Source organism: Anguilla rostrata, chromosome 18, assembly GCF_018555375.3.
Source record: "Anguilla rostrata isolate EN2019 chromosome 18, ASM1855537v3, whole genome shotgun sequence".
NCBI lineage: Eukaryota > Metazoa > Chordata > Actinopteri > Anguilliformes > Anguillidae > Anguilla > Anguilla rostrata.
In genome coordinates, this window is record NC_057950.1 from 1,544,312 (window position 1) to 1,568,714 (window position 24,403).

Here is a 24,403-nt window from a genome sequence, read left to right on the forward strand (position 1 = left end):
GCTTTACTCCCCAGTCCATTAAATGGTGAGGAAGCTGATTGAAGGTCAGGTTTCCCAAATAAGGCCACTGAGCTGCTGAATAATAAACTAAACTAAAGGCCCCTTAAACACAGAACTGGAGCAGAACCCCTGAAGAGAACAGGGGCAGTTATGAGGGTTGGAGCAGAACCCCTGAATGGAACAGGGGGCAGTTATGAGGGTTGGAGCAGAACCCCTGAATGGAACAGGGGGCAGTTATGATGGTTGGAGCAGAACCCCTGAATGGAACAGGGGGCAGTTATGATGGTTGGAGCAGAACCCCTGAATGGAACAGGGGGCAGTTATGATGGTTGGAGCAGAACCCCTGAATGGAACAGGGGGCAGTTATGATGGTTGGAGCAGAACCCCTGAATGGAACAGGGGGCAGTTATGATGGTTGGAGCAGAACCCCTGAATGGAACAGGGGGCAGTTATGATGGTTGAGAGTGGTCCGGGGCTTTAAATGAGTGTATTTCCTGTTTTCCCCCCCTCAGTAAACCCCGGTATCTTCCTGGCCCGTGAGCAGAAAGAGAGATCCAGTCCTTCACAGATTCCGTGTTTACCGCTGGCTGGAAGATGTTCAGCTCTCACTCTTTCAGTGTGACAGTTAAATTGAGGGGAGAAATGAAATTTAAAAAGAGGGCTAATTCAGACACACTGAACACAGAGGATACTCTGAGAACTTCGAGGCCTTCAGTGTGAGCGAGTTCACACACCGGCTGTGTGGACAGGGTTCCATAGACTGTAACGAATCAATGGAAACCAAATTAAATTAAATTAAAGGGCCAGACTCAGCGTTTCTCTGTTTTCAGTTTCGGTAGCTGATGTGAGGTTCACAGTGTCCCTGTTTCTGAGTCACTCTCTCAGCTGCTCGATTCGGCCAGAGGTCTTCTTTTAGGGGAACTGTAGACAGGTCGGGGTCCTTCCAAGCGCGTTTCGCTGTGAGCAGAAGTAAAAACATCGCTCTTTGTGCTGTAAAGTGTTCTGTGTGTGTTCTGCCCGTGTCGGCGGGCCCTGTGGGGCTGGATTATGTAATGAGCGGTTTGTATCATTTATGGACGGTGGGAACTGGCTGCAGAAGATAAGGAGTGGGGGGGGGGGCAGGGGGGGGGTCAGCACAGCGTGATATTGCGGGGAAATTAGCTTTTGTATGCACACTGACTCCCTCAAGTCAATTTATTGACTGACTCACACTTTGAAAAGGGAAGATTAAGGCTTGGAGATGGAGATAGAAGGCTTATGTTGTTATATTCACCAGCCTGCGGGTCGGTAATGATAACAATAGCTTTTAATTGCTTAACTTTACGCGTATGCGCCACGAGGTAAAGTGAGACGATTTTGGAGATCAGGCATTTCAGAGGCCTGTTCTGAGCGCGTCGACTGGTGTCTGTACAGTAGGTAGGGCTAGTATACAACATGTTGCCCTCGGACTCCACTAATCGCTCACATGGGGTAAAAAGCAGGAAATGCAGTGCTATCTTAAAGAAAATCAACAAAATGTACCGTATGTGGTCATGTGACATGTGCCTCAGCATTGGTCCTGGAGAGCACACACACACACACACACAGGCCCTTAGCGTAGCTGCTTATCTCCATATGTGCTGTTGGATGGGTCTGTGCTGGATTAGACTGATGAAAGAGGGGGTAAGAAGCTCTTCTCTGCTCACACTCTGGCCTGGGAGACGCAGAGGAACACCAAGGAGGCAGCATGAAGATCCCGAGTATGAATTATGTACAGAGCCTGAGGGCTGAACTGTATATTCTCTCATCTTTGCAGCTGACACGTTTGTGTGTGTGTGTGCGCGTGTGTGAGTGCACGTGTGTGTGTGTGTGTGTGTGTGTGTAAGAGTAAAGGCTTTATCTTTCTCAGGTGATTCAACAAAAACCCATACCACTCGAGCCCTCTTGAACCCTGGGAGTGAGTTATTTATGGGGCCTTTTGTGAAGGAAACACGCTCCCTGTACACACAGTCCCACTGTTCGTCGGCACGGCTACCGTTGCTATGACGACAACCGGCGATGTACACGGACTCTTCGGAGGGAGGCGGGGGTCAGAGGGTCACATTTTAAAGAAATTGCCCTTATATGGGCGCGGCGGGTGAGCTGGGCCAGGCGCGGGAAGGCGAGCGTGCGGTCTTATCTCCCACACCGCAGCCCGCGCTTCACCTCCGGGCTTTGATTGAACCGTCCCCGGCCGGCCTCCGCAGCCCCGCAGCGTCTGCATGATATACGAGCGCTTCAAACGCAGCTCCGACCGCCACGAGCGGAGCCCCCGCTAAGTACGGTCCTGCGGAACACAGGCGCTAAATTTAGCCCCGCCGCGGAGCTGTTTACCGCCAAGCGCCGTCCGCGGGCTGGAAACAGGCCAGAGCCGCGCCGAGCCTGCGTCTTCTCAAACGCTCAGACGCTGACGTCTGATTGGCCCTCCGTCCTCCCGCCGTCACAGCTCGCCGTGGAAACTTTAAACCGCGTGGGAGGGCTGGACGGGGGGATTTTTGTGGGACCTGGCGGCCCACAGCGCAGGATTCCTGCGATGGATCCTGACGGAAACGATGGCGTTTGGCGGAGGAACGGGGATAAAGCTCGAGGGTCAAATCTCCCGCCCTGCCAGCCAGCGGGGACGCGGCTCCAACATGGCCGCCGCGCTCGGCTCGGGACCTGGAGCGCGGTGTCTCCGGTGTCAGAGCGACCCGGCAGGTTGCCAGAGCTCATCTCTGAGAACGAGGTGGTGCTCCTGCCCCTCTGAAACCCGTCATGTTCTTTCATTACCGTCCGCAGGAAACGTCTCAATTTCAGCACCTGCTGCTCTGCAGTCAGCCTGCAGCATGTTTCCCTGCAGCATACCTTCCCCTCTGCCAGGCTCTCAGTCCGCTTTATCTCACTGAAAAGCAGAAATCATCTCTTTTCCCGGCTCACATCAGTAATGTCTTTTTCTAGGCGTTGCTGATTTAGTAGTTTTGAAGCCACTTAAGATATTTTTTGGATGTCTTGCAGCTGCTTCCTCGTTGGACGTTTCACCAGAAGGGCTGAAATCCCAGCCAGATGCGCTCATTCGGTGCTGGTTGTGAGAGTGCGTGAGCCGGTGTGCTCTGTGGAGGTGGAGGGAGCGCAGCCTCCAGACGCACAGGAGAGAGAGAGAGAGAGAGAGAGAGAGAGAGAGTCTCACCGCCGTGCGCTCTGGCCTGGAGCGGTGGAGCCCTGACACGCTCAGCGCCAAGCGGCCGGAGAAAGGGAGGAACCCCTTTCCTCCAGGCGTCTCCGCATCTTAGAAGACGGCTCAAGGCCCGGGGTCAGGGGGGTAAACAAACAGGTGCGCCCCCCCCCCCCCCCCACTCTAAATCTGCTCCCATCTGAGGTGGTGACAGACTTCAGGAAGTGGTGGAACGGAGGATCTCATTTCCTGTTTCCTCTTTCAGCTGATCTGAGTTTGCTGCTCTCTGCGGTGTGCAGTGCAGAATGATCCGCTGGCCTGAAGCACGAGTGCGCCAGTCGCTCCTGAGGAGCAGCCACAGACACGCGTGGGCGCTCCTGAGGAGCAGCCACAGACACGCGCGGGCGCTCCTGAGGAGCAGCCACAGACACGCGCAGACGCTCCTGAGGAGCAGCCACAGACACGCGCGGGCGCTCCTGAAGAGCAGCCACAGACACAGACACGCGCGGGCGCTCCTGAGGAGCAGCCACAGACACGCGCGGGCGCTCCTGAGGAGCAGCCACAGACACAGACACGCGCGGGCGCTCCTGAGGAGCAGACACAGACGCGCGGGCGCTTTGGGAAGAGGACGCTCTTCACTCGGGCGAAACGGGACCGCGTCAGAAACCAGCGGGCAGACGAGGAAACAGTCTGACCATCGTAAATCAGCGTCTGTTACCTGCCTCTGCTCTGGCCAGAACCCAGGAAGAGATCCCCCCCCCCCCTTACACACACACACACATCCCCCTCGTATGAATACATACTTCTGTCTGCTCAGCAGCTGGGAGTGATTTTGCGAGGTGCTGGCACCGTCGGACTTTGGCTCATACCTGCCTGACTCTGAGTGAGGCCAGGAACGCGTTTCCGTCTCATCGTCAGACGGCGCTCTGGCCAATCACAGACTGTTTCTCAGAGCGCGCGTCGTGCGCTCTCCCGCTCACTTCCTGTCTCCCGGTCGGGAATCGGCGAATCAGGCTCAGGGGTTCGGCAGCGTTTGATTTGCTTGAATCGAAACACCAACTGGGGGGGGGGGGGGCATGTGACTGGAACACCCGCCCTCCTGCTCCACCAGGGCTCAGCTGGAACCTGGAGGGGGGGAGGTGGTTGGGGGCTCGATGTTCCCTCGAAACAGGATAGAAACACTGAGTGCCAGTCCGGAACCCAGAGAATGAAATATCTATAGAACATCTCCCCCTATTACTCAGCCGAATGGCTGAAGGTCCCAGACTCCAGTGAACCCTGGTGTTCCACAGAGCAGATGATCTCCACTGCCCTGGGGATGGATGAAGTCACGTTGAATTGAATTGAATCGTTAAAATTACAGTAATTTTTAACATGGTAATGGTGAGCAGTTATTATGAGTAATAAGTGATGAAATCAGAGTCGTGTTATCACGGGTGTAATCTGCGCTCTGTAAACCCGAGACTCCACTGTCAGCACTGTCCACAGTGATCGGAGGATGCCTGTTGGTATGAGGCAGAGAAAGAGTCTCTGTCCTTCGGAAAAGGCCTTTTAAAACGAGTCCTGCCTGACTGCCTCCAGCGTGCTGGTGTTGGATCAGAGCTGGAATGTGACACGTCCTCAAAAAAAAGGTCTTATTTCCCCCTGCATGTCAAGCGGTGCTTTTGTGTGTGACAGACTCTGTATTTCTGTGTGTTTGTATTGCTGCGCGTTCATTTATGTGTGTACCTGCTCATACATGTTCTGTGTGTATCTGTGCGTTTGTGTGTGTGTGTGTGTGTATCTGTGTGTTATGTGTTTGTGCGCTCATGCGTGTGTGTGTATCTGTGTGTGTGTGTGCATGTGTGTGTTATGTGTTTGTGCGCTCATGCGTGTGTGTGTATCTGTGTGTGTGTGTGCATGTGTGTGTGAGAGTGTGTTGTGCATCTGTGTGTGTGTGTGTGTGTGTATCTGTGTGTTATGTGTTTGTGCGCTCATGCGTGTGTGTGTATCTGTGTGTGTGTGTGCATGTGTGTGTGAGAGTGTGTTGTGCATCTGTGTGTGTGTGTGTGCATCTGTGTGTGTGTGCGTCTGTGTGTGTGTGTGTGTACCTCTGTGTGTTATGTGTTTGTGCGCTCATGCGTGTGTGTGTATCTATGTGTGTGTGCATGTGTGTGTGTGAGAGTGTGTGTGTGCATCTGTGTGTGTGTGTGTGTGTGTGTGTATCTGTGTGTGTGTGTGTGTGTGTGTGTGTGTGTGTGTGTGTATCTGTGTGTGTGTGTGCGTCTGTGTGTGTGTGTTTGTCAGGATGCCTGTTATATTCATGTGCAGAGCTCTCAGTGAGTGGAGTCTGAGCTGCAGGTTTTACAGCTGCGCTGTGGTCTGTGCGCTGCAGGGCTTGTCAGGCAGGAGTAATGTGAGCACGCGCTGCTCCTCCAGTGCAGAATGGAGGTCGATACAGATCATCGGCCAGGCTTCATCGATTGCGCCGGGACGACAGGTTTATTGCGGGGCTGGGGGGGGGGGGGGGGGGGGGGTGGGGGGCGGGGGGCGGATGGAGTTTGTGTGCCAGGAAGCAACAGAAAACAAAAACAGGAGGCGTTCCTCCGCTCGCGTTGTGACCTCGCCCTCCTGCCGCGCCGTACAGAAGCGCCGCCTCCGCTCTGATTGGGCCGCACCGCGGCGGCCGGACATGCCCGTGCCGCAGAGCGCCAGCGCGGCGATCCGTCCTCCCTGTTCCCGCTCTTTCTCCCACAAACACCTGACCACGCTGTGCCCGTCTCAGCCAATAGGAGGAGGACCCCTTTGTGAGATTCTCGATCTCCTCCACAGATCTTGTCCCCGGGTCGGAGGAAGCATTAGGAAGGGGTCAGGAGTAGCAGGACACGGGAAAAGGACCTTAATGAGAATAAATGTTCCTCCTTTGTCTCATTTCAAAGGTTAACGACCTCCCATCCTTTTCCACCCACAATCCCCTCTTTCTCTCTCTCTCTCCCTGTTCTGTCCTCCCAGAAACTCTTATGTTTTCATTAGCAACAAAAATGTATCACACTGATTGCTTTTCTTTTAAATAATACCCAGCTCTCATGAAAACACAGACGTGTTCTGGATATGATTTAAATGAAAAGGCGACGCAATGTGAATAGGTGTGGATATCAGATTTGCACATGCATGCATGTACTTGCACAGTGCAGTGCTCCGGGTCAGCTGTGTGGCCTGGTATGATGCAGTATTTGAGGGTGTTTGTGTAATCTTCTCAGACTCAGGTGATGAGCTGCCAATCCGTTTTGGCACTATATTTCCCTCCCATTGGTTGTTGTACTGTTCGGCTATTGTATCTGTCAACCAAAGAGAAGGGTTTGCATTGTACAGAAGTGGCTGGGTATTCGGAGTAGAAACTGCGATGCTTCTCTCTTTCTTCCAGGCTGTGTGTGACCATCTGTTCATTTCAGAATCACAGAAGGACAAACGCAGTCTCCTGCTCTTGTCATAACAGACACTGATCCCCGTTGGCCTGTTTTTATCATAAAACATTCTTAGTTTTTTTGTGGTCTTGCAAGAAAAATAAAATAAAATACTCGAAAAACCCGATTTTTCTGGATCTCCGCGCGTCAGCACGCTGTGTTGTGATGAGGAAGGAGAGCTTTGTGATGAAGCAGCTGCTGTTGTCTCATCTGCTGGGGGAGGGGGGGGAGGGGGGGGGCGAGGGGGGGAGGGGGGGGGTTTCTGCGCTCTCCGTGGTTTGATTAATAGCCGCTCCTCTCCAGCGTTTATAAGCAGCAGAAATCGCGCTGTGGAACGAACGTGCCCAGGAGCACGACCGACCCTGATCCTGAATTACCCAGCATGCACTTATAACCACCGACCCTGATCCTGAATTACCCAGCATGCACTTATAACCACCGACCCTGATCCTGAATTACCCAGCATGCACTTATAACCACCGACCCTGATCCTGAATTACCCAGCATGCACTTATAACCACCGACCCTGATCCTGAATTACCCAGCATGCACTTCTAACGACCGACCCTGATCCTGAATTACCCAGCATGCACTTATAACCACCGACCCTGATCCTGAATTACCCAGCATGCACTTATAACCACCGATCCTGATCCTGAATTACCCAGCATGCACTTATAACCACCGACCCTGATCCTGAATTACCCAGCATGCACTTATAACCACCGACCCTGATCCTGAATTACCCAGCATGCACTTCTAACGACTGACCCTGATCCTGAATTACCCAGCATGCACTTCTAACGACTGACCTTGATCCTGAATTACCCAGCATGCACTTCTAACAACTGACCCTGATCCTGAATTACCCAGCATGCACTTCTAACGACCGACCCTGATCCTGAATTACCCAGCATGCACTTATAACGACTGACCCTGATCCTGAATTACCCAGCATGCACTTCTAACGACCGATCCTGATCCTGAATTACCCAGCATGCACTTCTAACGACTGACCCTGATCCTGAATTACCCAGCATGCACTTCTAACGACCGATCCTGATCCTGAATTACCCAGCATGCACTTCTAACGACCGACCCTGATCCTAAATTACCCAGCATGCTCTTCTAAAGACCTACCCTGATCCTGAATTACCCAGCATGCACTTCTAACAACCTACCCTCATCCTAAATTATCCAGCATGCACTTCAGCAAGGGAGGAGCACCTCACTTCTCAGGAAGAGGCCAGTGTGTGCCTCTGAATATTGTGCAAATACTGTAACTGCAGCACTCTCTGTAGACTCTGTAGACTATAAGCCTGAGCCTGCTCCAATGCTCTGAGCCTCCTCTAATGCTCACACATTCAGCCAGCACCTCTTCTGATCATTATCACTAATAATGCTTGATGTGATAATGGAAGTCCAGAGTAGAAGGAGATGGGTAAAATGAAATGTAGTTTTTTTTCTTTCTTTAATCACTGAAGCTGATTAGACTATTCAATTATTTTAATTAGCACTTGTTGTGTTTGAGGGTTTTGGGTAACTATAAATATTGCATTTGAAGGTGTGTGTGTGTTCTTGTGTGTATGTGTGTGTCTGTGTGTGTGTGTGTGAGTATGTGTGTGTGTGTGTGTGAGTGTGTCTGTGTGTGCGCGTGAATGTGTGTCTGTGTGTAAGTATGTGTGTACGCGTGAGTGTGTGTCTGTTTACGCATGTATGTGTGTGTGCGTGTGAATGAGTGTGTGTCAGTGTTTTCTGATTGGGTCAGTGACCCAAGAGGTGGCATATTATCAGCTGTATTCTAAGTATCTTCATGTTTTTGTGGAACCAGGTGGCTCAGTAAAGCTTGGTGAGGCGTTGGGTTTGCTAATCTGGTTGTTCAACTTCCAAAAGGACAGAAGTTGCAGAAGTTCCTCCAAACAATTCATAATTACCGACAATCCAAAACCCCCTGCATAAACATGAGAGCTCTCTGATCATTGGGGAGTTCTAATAGGACGTTTGGAGTTATTTCAGATAGCCAGTGGACAGCAGGTGCCCATCAGAAGTGTTGTAATTGAGTCAAACCTTCACGGCCTGTCACTCACGTTGCTCCTCTCCTCCAAGGTGGACTTCAGTTGAGCAGAATGAGAATGGAGCAGAAATAAAACGGTTTTCTTTGTGAGAAACGCGCCGTGCAGTAAAGGCCGTGAACCGAGAGAAGCGTTTCCCCAATGAGCACCTCTGTCTGTGCGCAAAGCGGAAGCTTCTAGATAAAAGCTTCACCGCTCTCTCTCTCTCTCTCTCTCTCTCTCTCTCGCTCTCCCCTGCTCTCTCTCCCTCGCTCTCTCTCTCTCTGGTTCTCTCTCTCCCGGTTTCCCTCCGCAGAGCGGCAGGAGCGGTCTGGATTCTCGAAGGCTAACGCGCCGCGGCGGTTTTTAACCATCGTTACCAATTCATCTGAGGCCGTTTGCTTGGCAGCTGTGCCACTGTTGGCAAGAACTGACTTTAGAGTCTGTAAATGAACAGGGTCTGCTTATACAGTTTAATTAAGCAGTGGCATTGAGTCCATTCAGCACTGAGTAACACACAGCGGCAATTAGAATTATTTTTGGAGCAGGCCACATCCTGACTTTTACCCTCACTACTAAGATGGGAAATTAAAAAAAAAAAATCATCAGCCTCTTTTCTAATTGCCCCAACCACAAATGAAATCAGCCAATCAGAACTGACTTGGATTCCCCGGTGTCGATTCACAGTGTGTGCTGGCACGGAGTGTGTTTGGTGTTGATTCTGTGGTGTTGATTTGGCGGTGTTGATTCTGCGGTGTCGTTGGCGCAGAGCGTGTTTGGTGTTGATTCTGTGGTGTTGATTCTGCGGTGTCGTTGGTGCAGAGCGTGTTTGGTGTTGATTCTGTGGTGTTGATTCTGCGGTGTTGATTCTGTGGTGTTGATTCGGCAGTGTCGTTGGTGCAGAGCATGTTTGGTGTTGATTCTGCGGTGTTGATTCTGTGGTGTTGATTCAGCATTGTCGTTGGTGCAGAGCGTGTTTGGTGTTGATTCTGTGGTGTTGATTCTGCAGTGTCGTTGGTGCAGAGCATGTTTGGTGTTGATTCTGTGGTGTTGATTCTGCGGTGTTGATTCTGCGGTGTCGTTGGTGCAGAGCGTGTTTGGTGTTGATTCTGTAGTGTTGATTCTGCGGTGTTGATTCTGCTGTGTTGATTCTGCAGTGTTGATTCTGTGGTGTTGATTCTGTGGTGTTGATTCTGCGGTGTCGTTGGTGCAGAGCGTGTTTGGTGTTGATTCTGCAGTGTCGTTGGTGCAGAGCATGTTTGGTGTTGATTCTGTGGTGTTGATTCTGTGGTGTTGATTCTGCGGTGTCGTTGGCGCAGAGCGTGTTTGGTGTTGATTCTGTGGTGTTGATTCTGCGGTGTTGTTGGCGCAGAGCACGCTGGCACCTTGCAGGTATGTGAGCAGAGCAGCCTGGGCGTTGAGTCCCGGAGGCTGACGGCTGACGTTTTTAAAAACCTGCAGACTGTGACTCAGCGCCACCTGCGTGTGAAGCTTTCAAGCTTCAGAAGCCTCTCTGCCCACAGGCAGAACTGTCCAGAAAGCCATTATTCCCCCTGTCAGTGCTGTCTACTGCTGCAGCAACTCTGATCTTCACTGGATTAGTGGAGCAGAACCATAAAAGTTTTGGCATTCTTACACGATCACTCAGATGACGCTGCCCGTTTGGACTTACTGGCTTTTGCACCTGTTACAGATCAGCAGTCTGGCACAGTGGCTCGGGAGCTGGGCTTGTAACTCAGGTGGTTGCAGGTTTGATTCCCAAGTGAGGTAATGCGTACCTGAATTGCTTCAGCAGATATCCAGCGTTTATAAGTGGCTGTATTTTTTTTTAAACAGTGTGTAAGTACCCAGTTGAAGCTGTGTGAGGCGCTGTGGATGAGGGTGTTCAGTACGCCGCTGAGCTTTAAAGCGTGTTTGAGCGTAACGCCGATATGGTGAACAGCGTCACGGTCTGCGCTGCTGCGGGTTCTGTGATTTGCGGTTTCGTGCGACAGCGCCGTTTGGAATGTCATCACAAACGGGTGAGAAACGATTCGGTCGGTCAGAGGCCCACCGCTTCACTCGCGTGTCTGAGAGAGAGAGAGGGAGGGAGAGAGAGAGAGAGAGAGAGAGAGAGAAAGGGAGAGAGAGAGAGAGAGAGAGGGAGAGAGAGAGAGAGGGAGGGCGCAGGAGAGAGAGAGAGAGAGAGAGAGAGGGAGAGAGGGAGAGAGAGAGAGAGAGAGAGCGACTGCGGCAGCTCCTGGCCTCTGTAGCCGCTGCGTTCACAGGTCACATTCTCATTAGCAGGTTTAGCAGGAAGTGCGAGAGAGAACGGAGACCGCCTGCCTTCCTGGAGTCCAGGAAAAAACAGAAGAGCAGAATCTGACGCGGCTTTGACTGCATTAAGCATAAATCCCCCCAAAACCCTGGATTACCGCAGAACCTTTTAAAAAAGGAAATTCTTTAGGACAGTTTTCCCGTACCAGCTGAGCATCTGTAGTGCGTCTTAGTTTGTGCGCATGGTTTCTTCATTCAGTGTCTCTGTGCTTAAAGACTGCTTTAAGAAGCCTGGTTGCCCTTGAGACACAGCGAGGCTGGTTTCTCCTCACTGTGGTCCGTTCCCTCTGCTGCTGTGTTTGGCATGAAAACCTGTGTTTGAGTCTGAGTTAGCACACAGAACCTGTGTTGAACATGTGTTAGCACTGAGAAAGCCTGTGTTTGAGTCTGAGTTAGCACACAGAACCTGTGTTTGAGCCCGCGTTAGCACACAGAACCTGTGTTTGAGCCCGCGTTAGCACACAGAACCTGTGTTTGAGCCCGCGTTAGCACACAGAACCTGTGTTTGAGCCCGCGTTAGCACACAGAACCTGTGTTTGAGCCCGCGTTAGCACACAGAACCTGTGTTTGAGCCCGCGCTAGCACACAGAACCTGTGTTTGAGCCTGCGTTGGCACACAGAACCTGTGTTTGAGCCCGCGTTAGCACACAGAACCTGTGTTTGAGCCCGCGTTAGCACACAGAACCTGTGTTTGAGCCCGCGTTAGCACACAGAACCTGTGTTTGAGCCCGCGTTAGCACACAGAACCTGTGTTTGAGCCCGCGTTAGCACACAGAACCTGTGTTTGAGCCCGCGTTAGCACACAGAACCTGTGTTTGAGCCCGCGTTAGCACACAGAACCTGTGTTTGAGCCCGCGTTAGCACACAGAACCTGTGTTTGAGCCCGCGTTAGCACACAGAACCTGTGTTTGAGCTCGCGTTGGCACACAGAACCTGTGTTTGAGCCTGCGTTGGCACACAGAAACAGAACCTGTGTTTGAGCCCGCGTTAGCACACAGAACCTGTGTTTGAGCCCGCGTTAGCACACAGAACCTGTGTTTGAGCCCGCGTTAGCACACAGATGTGTTAGACCTTCAGCCGGTGTCTTGGTACTTAGAACCTGACCTTCTCCTGTCAGCACAATATATGCCAAGTAGGACCATATCCCAGAAGCCCTTGGAAAGGTTGCACTGAGTGTCTGAATGCACAAGTTTGGTTTGACATGACAGAGGAGCAGGGGCCACTGGGTTGGCTGTAGCACCGGCAGGGAAGGAGGGATTTTAGTCGATGGAGCGTCATCGTCTCATCGCTCACCAGCGACTCCCTCTGGCCCATCTTGCACACGCGGTCTGTCTGAACAAGCGCTCAACGGGTGGACCAGCAATTTGACATTGGTTTTTTGGAGGAGAGCCTGTGCTGTTTTTTTTGTTTTTTTTGTTACTTTCAAATTGACATATGTGTTGCACCAATAACCATGGGTGCTCCAAATTGGGAGGGACTAAGGGGAAGATTAAAATACGAAAACACACATTTCTTGGTCATATATTTACAGGATCAGATTCATAACCAAACTGAATGGAATATGTGGGCAAATTAACTGCATACTCTTTGTGAGCTCGTGGCTGTTTAGTTCACATCAGACCAATGTAAAGCCAGATCCCCATTCGTTCCTCCCAGGGACACCTTTGACCCCAGAATCCACCAGCGGGCGGTAGCTGCAGTCAGAAATTGCGTCTACGCACCGCCATCTTGTCCCTCTCTCTGACTGTCACTCAAAATGAGTGGCCTGTCAGGGGAATTAACCCTTTACGCTGTGAGATCACAAATATGTGATTAGAATGTTCTTAACTGAACATTCTAATGCTGATGTCACAATCACTGCTGGTGACTGACAGCAGTGGAGTTCTAGAACATCGACTTCCAAAAAACCTTCTCTTCAAAGGGTTAATCCACATGGTAAACAGGTTGAAATAACACAGAAATACAATGTTCTCAACACGTGAGAAAAGTGTGTGTGTGTGTGTGTGTGTGTGTTGGGGGGGGGGGCGGGGGTAAGGGAGGTATGTGGGTGAGAGGTGTGGGGGTGATCTTTGCTAGGATGTAAGTCTGTCAGATGTTTTTCTTGTGAAAACATGAGGAAAGAAAACCATTATGCATGTATAAACTGAAAAAAGAAATACTGCAAAGCCTTTCTGAGAAATAGTAGGTGTCATGGCATTCATCCAAGTGAATGAAGAAAAACCAGCACTTAAAGCCTCCCACAATGCATTGCTGCCTCAAAAAAGTGCAAAGGTGAGACTACTACTACCTTAGAGGAGTTACATCAGTGACTTAAGACATTCTGCACTAATTGAACTAATGTAAGTATGGTGTTGGTAGGCCAATAATAACATTATTAATCAAGCTCACTAGCTAGTAATAGTCTGTTTTAACTTTCCTCTCTGGTCTTCCAGCAGTAGATTAATGTGAGCATTTATAGAGAGAGCCGGCTGGCTGGATGCTATTGGATAAACACCGGGCGGGTGAGGTGGACTGTTGTGTGGTGGTCATCTTCATTCTCGGTGTGCCAGGGTGAGCCAGATGAGATCTTGAGCAGAAGGTTGTCTGTTTGGATCCAGGGGATCACCTGTGTGAATAAATAGAGTAGTATGTGTTTATAAACCCTGGATGTGTGTGTTTGCTACGCCAGTGAATCTCACAGGGCACATGGGTTACCCTTCTGGCTGTGTGGTGCTAAAGATGGTCTTCTGAGGTCTGGGTCAATTCTATTTAAATCCAGTCAATTCAGGAGATTAATAAAAATAGAATTTATGAATTGCAAAGTGCCTGTAATGTTCTATGTATTCATGGATTGAGTTTCATGAGTGGCCTAATGGAAATGCAGCTGATGATCACGACACGAATGAAAAAGTACTGATAAGGAGATCCATGCGGTGTTGCAGCGCCCCCTCTGGTCAGTTGGGATGATAGCAGTGGGATCTCCCCGAAAGTGGTTTGTGCGGTCAGTTGGTGCTCTAACTGCATGGATCACCTACAGAACCGGCCTGTAGTTACAAATTTGGGGATTCAGAATTGGGACAGAAAAATAAAAAGATGGGGACCAGAAAGAACAAGGAATTGACACGGTCCCAGGATGAAGCTTGTAGTTTGTTTGCTTTCTGCAGTTGTACAGAATTCATCCGAAGGACTTGGCAGCCGGTCGTGTTTTTCAGACGGCTTGTCAGACAGGAGGCTTCGCTCTGCCTTGGGTTCCTCACAGCTTCCTTCCACCTGAACAGTTTCTTGGTTTCCTGCAGAAATCTGCGGTAAATCACTTTGAGGCGTATGCTGAATTCTTGAGAGACAAGCACACCCACCTGCAGTCGTCTGGGAAACGGGACAGCTTGTGGTGTCTGTGAATTCCCAATAAAATAACATTTCCTCCATTTTTACAAAAAGTCAATTATTGTGTGCACTGAAAAGGTCCCTTTTCACTAAGTTAAGGAACTGCAGTGTTAGCAAGAGCCAGTTAGCTTGGGGTTGTACACATTGGACCAGTCATTTTGTTGTTGCTTTTGGTATTTGCTCATATGATAAAATAAAATATGCATTATGAGGTTAATTATGATAGTTAACCTTTGGTATCCTTGGTAGATAGAAAATTACATTAGCTTGCTTTCAGTCCAGTGAGCCAAGAAGCTCAACCCTAACAATTTAGCTAGGTTGGTGAAAATGAATTAAATGAGACACAGCAAGAAGACAGTTGAATTATAAATATGTGCATATTATATTTAAATTAATTGTAATTGCCATCGTTCTACTGAACCTCACGCAGCTCTGCTTGGATGAGTGGTACATTCATATGCATAACAAATGTGATCTATCATAAATATTTAAATTGTGCCTTCTATAAACCCGGCTTGCTGATTTTCTGAGTGGCACAAATACTTGGAGTAGGAAGTACACGTTCCTGGTTTTAAAAAAAATAGCATTTTGGAAGCAAGTGCAAGTTCAGCATTACCGTTTTTTATAGCAAGTCTAATTGTTGTTCAAATATTATTACAGCTCGGTACAGAATGTAAATGCACCTGTCGATTCATGCAGGGTGGTACAACTGCCGCTCATTCCTAGCAGCTGGAAGCGCAGTTCCAACTGACACCTCCATAAATGAACAGAAGATTAAGGATAGACACAGCATCAGTGCAGTTTTAACTTCCTGTTCTGGCCACCAGGTTAATCATTACTAAATCTAATTCTTTTGTCGTTTTTATGAGTGTATCTTCGATATTTTTGTGTTATCTTTAATCTTTGAAAAGACACATGGAGGACGTTCCGAGGACAAGATACACATAATTGGAAGAATGAACTATAGGACGGAAGCTAATAACGAAGTAGGCCTATTTTAAAGGTATTGAATATATGATCCCTAATACTGTCGTACTGTTGTACTGCTAGAGAAAGTTCTGGAAAAAGCAATGCTGTAACACAGAACCAGAGTGCTGTTTGCTGTGTGGATACAGTCTGCCACTGACCATCTTGCCTGTCAGATTCTCTCACTTGCTTTCTCACACTCCTGTTAGGCCCATGAATCTGCGAGCAGGCCCGATGCTGTGGGGCTGAACGCGTCCCTGTTGGGTTATTTGTTTAAAGCAGTCATGCAGCCACATGGTAATCCTGCGGCCCTCTGTCACAGCAGCCAAAAAACACACCACTGAGAACATGAGTGTGTGTGTGTGTGTGTGTGTGTGTGTGTGTGTGTGTGTGTGTGAGTGTGTGATGTGTGTGTGTGTGTGGTGTGATGTGTGTGTGTGTGAGTGTTGTGTGTGTGTGTGTGTGTGTGTGTGTGTGTGGTGTGTGTGTGTGTGTGTGTGTGTGTGTGTGTGTGTGTGTGTGAGTGTGTGTGTGTGTGTGTGTGTGCGCTGTGTGGTGTGTGTGTGTGTGTGTGTGCCTGTGTGTGTGTGGGAGAGTGTGTGGGTGTGTGTGTGTGTGAGTGTGTGTGTGTGTAGTGTCGTGGTGTGTGTGTGTGTGTGTGTGCTGTTGTGTGTGTGTGTGTGTGTGTGTGGTGTGCGCTGTGTGTGTGTGTGTGTGTGTGTGTGTGTGGTGTGTGTGCATGCCTGTGTGAGTATGTGTGTGTGTGTGTGTGTGTGTGTGCGCCTGTGTGTGCATGCCTGTGTGAGTGTGCGTGCATGTGTATGTGCGTGTGTGTGTGTGTGATAACATGAAAACTGGAGTCTGGAGTCCCAACCATATTCTATAGTGGGAGTGTGATTTCCCTCTTTAGCAAACTGAAAGCACTGATTGCAGGAGTTCTTCCCTGGGTTGTTTAGGCTGAAGCAGTACAATGCTGGAAAAAGTTGTTATTCTGCATTAAATTATAGTTCTTATGCATCACATGTTGTGCTGGAAGAAGCAGGGGGGAGGGGGGGGGAGCTTACAGGCTCCCAGCCTCCCAGCTGTGCATCTTCTGCAGATACCGGCTGTCAGAGCTAGCGCAGTTAGCCGCGTGAGGCTACCCCTGTGGGAGTTAAAATCAGATTAGGTTTACATTGAGATGAGGGCTGGGCCCATCCTGGTTTGGGTCGATATTGTTAGATACAAAACCAAAGCTCGGTGCTCACCTTATCGAGCAGTCTATGAAGAGAATTGATGCGCTATTAACAAAGCCTCATTGATTCATACGAAGTCCCCCATTCGTGGGTAGATTTAAGACGATTTCACAAATGGGTGTTTCTACACTGAATTTGCTCAATAAAAAAACGCGGCGGGCTTCATTTGCCCGCGGACGACGCTGGTTTGACGAGTCGTGGCAAACAGGAGCGGCGATCGTAGTGGGAATGTGACCTTGTGTGCCTGCGATTTACCTTCCGAACGCGCCGAAGAGGTCCGGTCCTCGGCTGAAGGGTCCATTACCGCAGCTCAATGGCCCTGAAGGAGAACGTTCCGGAAGTTAGTGCCGGTAATGATCGCCAGCTGGCTCTGTGGCGCAAAAACACCGCAAGTCCAGGGACTCTTAATGGAAACGCTCATTAAATAGAGTGAATGTGTAGGAGACAAGCTTGCCATCTTTTTATGAGCAGTGGACAATCTAACCTTGACCAGGGTGTGTTTTGTTTTGGCACCGTTGGTTTGTTTTATTTTTTGAAACTTTGGAACTGCAGTGTTTCCTCAGAAAGCATAGGGATACGATATTCTATCATAAATATCATTCCTGTCATACTTGATTATGTCCGTTATTAGTGTAAATGTAATATTTATCTTGCCTGTATTTTATTTAAAATATTGGGAATGAGAAATCTGTCAAGGGTGCTATCATTGGATTGGGCTCAGAGGGAGCAGCAGTGTTGGCCAGGTGTGTGTGGGAGTGTGTGTGTGTGAGTGTGTGTGCGTGGGTGTGGTGTGTGTGTGGTGTGTGTGCAGTGTGTGTGTGTGTGAGTGTGTGGTGTGTGTGCAGTGTGTGTGTGTGTGTGTGTGTGTGTGTGTGTGTGCAGTGTGTGATGTGTTTTGGGCAGTATGTTTTGTGTGGCCTCTCTAAGCCTGTTTAAGAAGTGATTTGTTCCAGAGTCGTGCACTGGAGACAGCGCCTCAAGCATTACGGAGAGGATTGGATTTTAATGCCAGGCACACTGAACAGGCCAGTGATCAGATTCTGAGCCCATCGGACGGAGTATTGACAGTGTCCAGCCCTGCTGGTGTCGTTTCTTTCCCCTGGGGAGACATGGGTGCAGTAGACGGTCAATCTGACATCTATCTTCCTCTGTCTCTCTCTCTCTCCCTCTCTCTCTCTCTCTCTCTCTCGCTCCCTCTCTCCCTCTCTCTCTCTCTGTCTCTCTCTATCTCTCTCTGTCTCTCTCTCCCTCTCTCCCTCTCTCTCTCTCTCTCTCTCTCTCTCCTTCTCCCTGTGAGGGGGTTCTCTGAGTTCTGATGCCCTGGCAGGGTAAAAGCTTTCTCAGTAATTATTGATGAAGACATCAGCTGTCCTGCTAGTCGTCGCGATTCCGCCTCCTTGCACTTGGCGTGTGACCCATTTTGTTTCAGAGGGAGAAAAACTTAAGGATGATTTCTCTCCTGTTCACAGTGTCACACTGACCCGCTGGCCCTCCCACCTCCAGCTTTTCATCTGTGAGGTCACAGATGTGTGAGTAGAATGTTCTTAGCTGAACATTCTGATGCTGATGTCACGATGCCTCTTGGTAACTGGAAGCAGTGGAGTTCTAGAATCCTGATTTAGAATTTTTTTTAATCTCCAAAACAACCTGCTCTATATATGCTTTTAAAGAACATGTCCAAAAGCAATAAAAATCAGAATTGTGCATGCCTATTGCTTATATGCACAAATGAAATAAATGACAGTATATACGGTGAATCCACAAACAAGCCCTGTGGTACACTGCTCTCTCTTTAACCTTGTGCGCTCGTCCCCGTCCTCATATGCAGTAAAATACAGGAAATTATTCAGAGCTGCCTTTGATGGATTTGTATGTCTCCTACACCTTGTATCCGTGCATTCGAAAGGTCACCAGCTGAATTTTATATTTCATTCCCAACACTTTGGTGCCTGACATCTGGCAGGTTGCTGTTCTGACAGTAAGAGTAATCTCTGCAGAGTGCTAGCTGTGTACGTCTCCCCTTTGTGATATGATCCATCTGTGCAAATTATGGCACTTATCAGTGCCAAGATCTGGAAGCGATCTACACCCAGTATACATACCCCAAACAGCGTGTTTCCTAGGAAACGTGGTCTCATGCAGTATCCTGCATAATCAGTGCTACACACATACGCTAAATAATTTATTTATTAATCAGCTTCTCGAATTTCTCAGAGGAAGCTGTCGCATGCGTATTAAACCTGTCACTGTTGCATTTTCCACCTGTCGGTTCTCAGGTGATGTTAAAAAGACACAATTGCAGCCTGTCCTGTTTTTTCCCCTCCCTCTGAAGAGTGGAAAGCTTATACTTTTCCATGAATACTTGCGTGAAAGACGAGAAGTATGAGATTTCTGAAATCTGAATGCTCATCTGAGAAGCAGGAAAAGCCACACTCGCTGTGAAAAGGACAGGGAGGTGGTGGGAGTTCTGGTTTGAGCCCCAGTAGCGTGTGAAGTCTGTGGACGGCTGCTGAGACGCTGTCTCCTGTAGCTCCTCCACCTGCCTCGTTTTCCATAAACGTGTGAAACTTAGCCGTTGCAGCCGAGCCTTCGCTGAGTCTTTCCTGTTCCGGAAAGTTCCGTGCAGTGAAATCGCTGGCCCATCAGCCTGCACGCCAGCGTCACCATGAAAGCTCTTCCTCGGAGGCTGGCTGGTCTGGCAGTGCCATGCCTGGGCGGAGGCTGGCATCGGAGCGTTGGTGAAGCCGTGTACGGGCGCTGGGGGTACCGGAACTCCCGCCGGATTCTCCGGGCCGCCGGTCCCGGGAATGCGTTTGCTTTGGATGCAGCGCGGCTGGCGTTGCCATGGAGCTCCCTGTAAACAAATACGCTCGACGACAGAGACGGCCCATACCAAAAAAAACAGGGGCCTGGGCGTCTCGCTGGAGGGACGGCGGGGCGTGGCTCAGACTGGGCGGGGTGTGGCTCAGACTGGGCGGGGCCTGGCTCAGACTGGGCGGGGCGTGGCTCAGACTGGGCGGGTGTGGCAAAGCGCCCGCCGTGCGTTCCGAACGCACTTACATAACACGCTGGCCGTCGCTCCGTGTGTGTGCAGCTGCAGCAGGGAGGACCGCTTCTGGAAGAAGAAGAAAAACAAAGAGACTTCAGCCCTTTACAGGCTCTGAAAGCGCCCTGCTGTCGGGGGTTTGGCGAGAATGGCGGGGTTCTCTGTGCGAAGAGGAGAGGACATCTCAGAGTTATGTGTTTGTTTGTCTTAGCGTGCAGACTGTTTCTGCCGCGGTCTGTGCTGTCTGTCTCTCAGCGGCAGGTTCCCATGATGCTCTGTACTTCGGCTGCGCGTGTCATCAGCTCAGAGCTGACTCGCTCAGCGTCCGGCTGGCCTGGAAACAGAACGAGCAGCGGCTCCTGGCTTCCGTGCCGAGGGGCTCTTTGAGGCGGAAACCCAAATGTAAATTTAGTGCAGTGCTCGCATAGTTGGGGAGTCAGCATATCGATTGTATCTGGACATTTAGTCTCCCGCGGCTAATTGTAATTCATTTTCTGCCATCTCCCAGTAAACAGACCTTTCTGAGCAGACTTTGATCCTGGCAGCAGGCTGGAGTTTAGTGAGGCATCTGTGAGGTTGTGGTTTTTTGGGAGCTTGGGCGTCCCGAATCGGACGACCTGAACGCATCCTCGTCGTGAAAGCCAGCTCGTGCGTGGAGTTTGGGCGCTTGGTGTGGCTGACTCAGGCTTGCGTTGTACACTGGATGCTGTGTTTCTGGTCAAGCTCCGCCTCCTCGGCAGGTTCCGGGCAGCCCTGTCAGATCGGGATCAGTAAGGAGGGGGCGGGGCGGGGGCGGGGTGGGGGCGTGGCGGGGGCGTGGCCGGGGCATGGCTGGGGTCGGTCTGTGCCTGGGCTGCAGGGGAGCTGTGAGGTCACGGCAGGGGGAGTGATCTGTTTCCCGCTCAGCCGTAGAATAACAGCGCGAAGGCGGCGTCTCCGGGCCTGCAGTGCTGATCCAGGTCCTCTGCATCCAGCTCGCCGCCCCGCTGTGTGAAGCTCCTCAGAACCGAACCCACACGCTGATCTCCGTGGTACTGGCTGCTTAACGGGGCATGGTGAAAGCCCCCCCGCTGCCCAGCCATCCCATAATGCTTGACCCCAATTAACTGCAGTGTTTTCATGAACGCTGGAAGCGCGTGCGTGTGATTGGCAGACAGCCGCGCGGTGCGGGTAGCTCAGTCCCAGCGCCCGCAGCAGGGCTGTAGCACCGCGGGTCTGCAGCCTGGGTTAGGGTCAGAGCGCTGAGTGAGTGTACACAGGGTTCCGCTTTGCTCTTCTGTATTTGCTGTTTTACAGGTAGATGAGCCAATATGAAGCTGCTCATTAGCTGTGTCATGTTTGTGTGCTGATCAGCGTCTGTGCTGCCCTCACCCCTCCACCCCACTCACCCCTCCACCCCTCCACCACCCTCACCCCACTCACTCCTCCGCCACCCTCACCCCTCCACCCCTCCACCACTCTCACTTCTCCACCCCACTCACCCCTCCACCGCCCGCACCCCTCCACCGCCTGTGTGTCTGCATGTCTCTCCGCATGCCTCGTCCGTTTGCTATACTTTTCTGCTTCTTTTTCATCTTCTTCTTTCTTCTCTCTCTCTCTCTCTCTGTCTCTGTCTCTCTCCTGCAACCTCTATTCTCTGTTTTTTCTGTTTCAGCAAAATTATAAAGGTCAGAATAATTGACGACGAGGAGTATGAGAAAAACAAGGCCTTCTTCGTGGAAATCGGGGAGCCCCGGCTGGTGGACATGATTGAGAGTAAAGAAGGTGGGGGTGTGTTTGCGAGGCCCCTGCTCCCGGACACAGTTCGCATTCGCGCCACTAGGGGCGACACGCCAGGAGGGAGCAAACCCGGCAGAAAAACGCTGAAACGCTTTTGAGAAGCACTGCTATTGAGGGCTGGCGGTTTGTCCTGGGACAGTGTCTTTCCCTGTCCTGCTCTGCAGTTTACCTGGGAAAATCTCTATCGCCATTCGACCCGATCGATGGGAATGTGCCCTGGTGTGGTGTGCACTGCACCGGTATAAAACCAGGAAGTACCGCAGTTTAACAGACTAAGGGTACAAAGCAGCTGGTGGCCCCAATATAAAAAAAAGATCCCATTTCATTTTGAACAGTCCTGGGTTAAGTGACAGTTCTGTTCTGGTGTTGAGGCTGTAACTGGAAGCCACACCCTCTCAGCAGTGATTGACAGACGGGGGAACCCTCCTGGCGTGAGCTCGGCTGCATGGAATGCGTAACGGGCCCTCCTGTTTCGCGCTGTCCCGCCCCGCCCTGTCCTGGAGGCGTGGGGGGGGGGGCGGGGGGCAAGCGCGACCGGGTAGGGGGGCGGGGCCTCGAACCGTGCCTGTGCCTAACCTGCATGATTCCAACCCCCCCTCTCCGCTGTTGTCTTGTGTTCCCTACAGGAAGAGCATTTCCATTAATATACTCGACCGCGAGACGTACGATAAGCAGTCCTACTTCTACGTAGAGCTGCAGGAGCCGCACTGGAAAAGGCCGTGGACAGGTGTGAGAGTACCACAAAGCAGACGGGTCGTAAAACAACCCCCACCCCCCTGCCCCCCGCCTCTCAGACCGTTCTCTGGCCCCTTCCGGCCCTCCTCCAGTGTCTGTCTGTGTCTTCCTCCTCTTACTCTTCCTCTTCCTCTCCTGGCTTCCTGCTCCCAGCTTTGGCCTCAGAAAGTTCCGGAAACACACTCACAGACGCCGCGTATCCCGCGCCCCGTTTGAGAAGGGGTCTCACCCCGCCCCTGGGGAGGAGCCACGGAACAGTAGCTTTTAAAAAAATTCTCCCCTTAAAATCAGCGACCCGTTCAGAAGCAGGAAACCGAGTCCAGCCAGTTACCTGTGTTCATCACATGCGGAAGGAGGAAAACCAGCAGACCCTGCAGCCCTCCAAGGGCGAGGCTGAATACTCCTGCCCTACCTGCCCACAGGTGTAACACACCGGGGGGTGAGGATCTCAGCCTTGTGAGGACCCCTGCTTTGTGAGGACCCATCTCACTGTGCGGTGACAGAGTCTCTGTTTACTGGCATGGCCAGACTGACTCTGTTGGCAGTAATCAGTGCCTGACTCTACAGATTTATGAATACAGAATAGTGAGTGAGCGTTATTATGCCCGTCTATGCCCCCGAACTCTCCTCTCAAGGTCACCTTGTTCTTCAGAGCTGTAGGATGTAGTAGAGCTCTTTATTATACACATCTAGCACAGGCCTCTCTCTGTTACTGTACCTCAGAACTATAACTATTCCCAAATATAAATATCACTCATAGCCCTCCTGGCAGACACTGTGGGGAATAATGCAGAGCGACAGCTTGGTCACAGAGATTTATTCAGCAGTGAGGCGCGTTCACTCTAACTGATAAAAAATACATATTTGAAGCAGTGATTACACAGCAAGCATTGCTAAAAAATTATGAGGTAAAGATCAAAACATTATTTTCCATAAAGGACGCCCGCTGCTCATATTTAGTGCTGTTACCGTTTCGGAGAGCGGCGTGCCGTTAAAAATGATCAAAGCCCAACTTTTTAAAAAAGTGCATCTCGTGTTTTTGAAGACAGGGAGATTGCACGTTTACGATGCGGTTAGCCTTACTGGACTTGGTCATAAAAGGAAATGTTTTACGGAAAAATAAATATTTATCCGGCCGCTAATATGCAGACGTCTGCATCGTAAGCGGTGATGATCTGTTTGCTCCGTCCTTTATGGGAGTGATCACGGGTCCTCTGCGCTTTCGCACTGCGTATGGCGAAGCCGACTGGGAAGAGCCGTTTATGATTTAGTCAAACTGCCCGCGCTTTTCTAAACCACTGCAATTGTTTAATTAATAAAGCACACCGGCTGACATGCTTTATTGGGAATTTGTTTTTTTTTTTTTACAGTAAAAGAAATCCATAATTTATCAGTGTACAAACCGCAAGTGATTATAGACACAGAGTTATTCTCTAAACTTTGTAAGTGAGACGAGGGCTGAAGATAAACTGTGTTCACCTCGCTGCACATTCTCTGGACATTGATTATATTTTTCACCGTGTCTTTTAAAAAGCAGAGTTATGCAGACACGGCCTTTCGGCCCGCGTGTGTAATCCCAGCCCGGTACTGGATCAGTTCATCATTTAAACAGTTGGCATTTCTGAATTATGTTTCATCTGGAAAGAAAAACCCCAAAAAAACAAACTGTTCTCCCACCCCTGAGCTGACGGGCTTTGAATGCACCGGCCCTGCTGGCTGTGGTACAGATGCACTTAGGAAACTACTGCACGTCTCTGGTGAAAACATCACAGAAAATCAGCATCCAATGACAGTTTAGAGCAAGTGAGACCTAATTAAATGCCTTCTGTTCTCCTTTTGAGGTTTGTTTACCATTTGTTTCCATTTGTTATTGGACACTTTCAGAACAGTCAGTTGTAAGGTTTATGACAGAAGCAGCTTCCAAGTCTTTAAAAGGCGTACTGCAAACAACTGCTATCCCCAAAGTAATTTATTTCCCCCAGTAAGCATTTCTTCTGATGAATCTGAAACACTCAGAGTTTGCCACGACCCTTACTTAGCCAAAATAACAATTATGTCATGCATGCACTATTTTCCCAGACAACATGCTGCTTTTCAGGGACTCAGTCCGGTTTGACCACTTCTAGCCTGTGATGCTGGTGATTTTGATAGTTCAGTCTTTGAAAGCACCGGATTGTACGTTGCTGGTTGCTTGTTACTATACCTACACACTCTGTAGTATGATAAATTCTTTCACGGTCTATGGTAAATGGTAAATGGACTGCATTAATATAGCGCTTTTTATCCAAAGCGCTTTACAG

The 24,403-nt window shown here is 50.2% G+C and overlaps 1 protein-coding gene across 2 annotated transcripts in view; it reads left to right on the forward strand.

The window, feature by feature from the left end:
* The window catches only part of LOC135244517 (sodium/calcium exchanger 1-like), a 124,681-nt gene that overhangs the window by 70,530 nt on the left and 29,748 nt on the right, over positions 1–24,403 (forward strand). Inside the window, exon 3 of one of the 2 annotated variants that reach the window (XM_064316861.1) lies at positions 21,244–21,353. In XM_064316861.1, the coding sequence (XP_064172931.1) occupies positions 21,244–21,353 (110 nt within the window). Of the gene's footprint in view, positions 1–21,243; positions 21,354–21,994; positions 22,096–24,403 lie in introns of both variants that reach the window. The other variant, XM_064316863.1, reaches the window with a different exon arrangement.